This window comes from Phoenix dactylifera, unplaced genomic scaffold (assembly GCF_009389715.1).
Source record: "Phoenix dactylifera cultivar Barhee BC4 unplaced genomic scaffold, palm_55x_up_171113_PBpolish2nd_filt_p 000901F, whole genome shotgun sequence".
Lineage (NCBI taxonomy): Eukaryota > Viridiplantae > Streptophyta > Magnoliopsida > Arecales > Arecaceae > Phoenix > Phoenix dactylifera.
In genome coordinates this window covers 160,950-163,773 of record NW_024068263.1, presented here as the reverse complement: position 1 = coordinate 163,773, position 2,824 = coordinate 160,950, and the positions used below count along the sequence as shown (strand labels likewise).

Below are 2,824 nucleotides of genomic sequence, written 5' to 3'. Positions count from 1 at the left end.
AGAAAAAATAAAAATGTTTCGATTTTCGATTCACGGAAAAGTAACTTTTCCACAATTCTCATGAAAAAAACTTTTCCATAAAACGTTGGAATTATATTCCCATGAAAATATAACTTTTTAATCTCTCTTCTTAAAAACTCTAACAAGAAATATCTCTTTACTTTTCTGTTGACCATATTTTTTTTTTCCGATGAACCAAACAGGTTTATCTCTAATAGATTCATTCATCATGAAAATCACCAAATAAGTTAAACTTTTAATAACCTCTAAATTCGATTAAATTTAAATCATGATTTAAATGAGGTTATCCATCCGTTTTCTTGACGTCAAAGGATGCGGGCGCGGTGGCTGGCTGTCATGCGTGCCCCGCACCGATTGCCAGCCAGCTTACGAGAGAGCCTTGAAAGACAGCGGCGGGGCCGCAAAAGGACACAGGGAAAAGAGTGCCCATCCACGGTCGCTTTCCCCCTCCAAGTCGTCAACTAAAGAAAGGCGGTGAAGCTGCGACAAAAAGAAAGAAAAGGAGATTACCTTCTACCAACCCCTCCCCCTGTCTCGCTTCTTCGTTCCTTCCTTCCACCCCAATCTTGTCCAACCCCCCAATCTCACGATCTCCTCTCCTCTCTCCGCTTGATGGTCAAAATATATCTGGACCCACCCTCACCCCGTTCATCAAAGTTCAACTAGAAACAAGCCTTCTTTCTCCTCTCTTTGTTTACTATATATATTATTTATATAGAAGACCCAGACAATTCTGCACCCCAGATCCGATAGCAAATCCAAGATCATTCTTATTTGTTCTTAAATTTGTGAATTCTGAGGTCAGGATGAAAGATATGTTTGAAGATAAGAAAGGTATAATTGCGAGTTTCCACCAGAAGAGTCAGAATCCGCTGCAGCAGCGGAAGAGAGAATGCGTTTCCGATGAAGTCAACAGCAAGAGCAGCGGGGAGTCCAAGAGGAAGAAGATGGAGAACCGTGACAAGGCTCTGGTGGTCGCCGGCAGCGGTGGCGGAGATGGGGCCAGCATCGAGGTGGTGAAGCGGCCGCGCGGCCGCCCGCCCGGGTCCAAGAACAAGCCCAAGCCCCCGGTGATCATTACCCGGGAGGCGGAGCCGTCGGCCGCGATGCGTCCCCACGTGCTCGAGATCCCCGGCGGGCACGACGTGGTGGACTCGCTCGCCCGGTTCGCACGCTTGCGGAACCTCGGGATTTGCGTCTTCTCCGGCACGGGCGCCGTCGCCAACGTCGCTCTCCGCCAGCCCTCCGTCCCCGCGCCGCCGCCACACGGGGCGGTGCCGCCTGCGGGGGCGACCATCGGGTTCCACGGCCCGTTCGAGATCCTGTCCATCTCCGCCACCTTCCTCCCGCCGGCGATGGCGGCGCTGTCCCCGGCCTCCGCCGCTGCGAGCCTGTCGATTTCTTTGGCGGGGCCGCAGGGGCAGATCGTCGGGGGGACAGTGGCAGGGCCGCTGTTGGCGGTGGGGACGGTGGTGGTGGTGGCGGCGGCGTTCTCCAACCCGACCTTCCACCGGCTGCCGGTGGAGGACGACGTATCGATCTCCGTCTCCGTCTCCGGAGGAAACGGCGGCCGCAGCGGCCGCGAAGTGGAGGAGCACGAGCGGCACGTGCATCAGGAGCAACACGAACAGCGGCGCCCCCACGCTCCGCCGCAGGCGGCGGCCCACGCCGTGGTGCCGGCGGCCGAGTCGTGCGGCATGTCTATTTACAGCTGCCACCTTCCTTCGGAGGTCATTTGGGCTCCGACCGCGCGCCCACCGCCTTACTAATTCTAGTAGCTCTCTCTGTTATCATCTCCTTCTCTTTGATGTAAAATTTTCTGTTCTTTGTTTTTAGATTATTAAACTCTTTTAAGTATATCGTTATGTAATTGCCTAGCTTGCCGGTTTGGTTTTCTTATAGTTACACTGTAGGCATTGTGTTAAACTTGAAGCAAGAGGACTTCAGCTTTAAATCCTCCCCTCTAATGTTGTTGGTTTGTTGCATGGATTCTGTTCGTATTTTTGGAGACAATGTGGTCTTCCGGTCGCTCTTCTGTGCTTTTGGAGTCGACCCAAACGAGGAGTTAAGAAAGAGAGAGAAAAAGAGAGGGTGGTGGAAAAGAATGGAGTGGGGGCGTCGGAGATGAACGGCTAGGGTTTGGGTTTCAGTGGGTTGGCAGAGAAGTACAGCAGGGGAGATGCCCACGCGGGCTCTTGCTTGCTCCCTCAGCTCTCTTTTTCTCCGGTCTCCATCGCTCTATCTCCTCTGTGACAGTCGTACGCATGGCTCATTTTTTCTTTGGCACTTGGCAGTGGTGGAAAGAGGCAAAGAAGCTCACTTTTGATTTGAGGAGGGATTTGTGGTTTTGTATATGATGGCGATTTAAGAAGAGAAACAGGGTGGGAGGATGGTGGAGGGTTGTCAAGTACTGCTGCCTTGGTCTTTGTTTGCTGCCTTAAAAGCAACGCCAAAGCGGAGGTAAGAGCAAGACAATACAAACCTACTTTCCTCATGGATGGAGTGTACTTGGCCATCTGATCGTATCCTCTGAGGAAAGTAAAAGCTTTGAAGTGAAATGGCATTCTCTCTCTCTCCTCCTACCTTCTGCCTTTAATGAGAGAATGGGAGTGGGTGGTGCAGTGGAGTTATGGCTTCGGAGGGTGCTTCCTTTGGTCGGAGCTCTGCCCATCGTGCAAGCGTGGCAGTAGCATGACTGGCTTTTTCTTTGGCTTCTATTTCATCTGAAATTATTTTGTGTCACATTTCTCTTTTGTAGTTTCTGGAGTTTGCCTTTTTCTTTTTCTTTTTGTTTTTTTTATTT

General features: G+C 51.1%; 1 protein-coding gene across 1 annotated transcript; it reads left to right on the top strand.

Annotated features, from left to right (window-relative positions):
- The first annotated feature begins 492 nt into the window (after positions 1–492).
- LOC103695634 (AT-hook motif nuclear-localized protein 17-like) lies at positions 493–1,980 on the top strand. The gene has a single exon (XM_008777006.4). It carries the CDS (start codon positions 828–830, stop codon positions 1,788–1,790), a length of 963 nt encoding a protein of 320 aa, XP_008775228.1. The 5' UTR covers positions 493–827; the 3' UTR covers positions 1,791–1,980.
- The last annotated feature ends 844 nt before the right edge of the window (positions 1,981–2,824 follow it).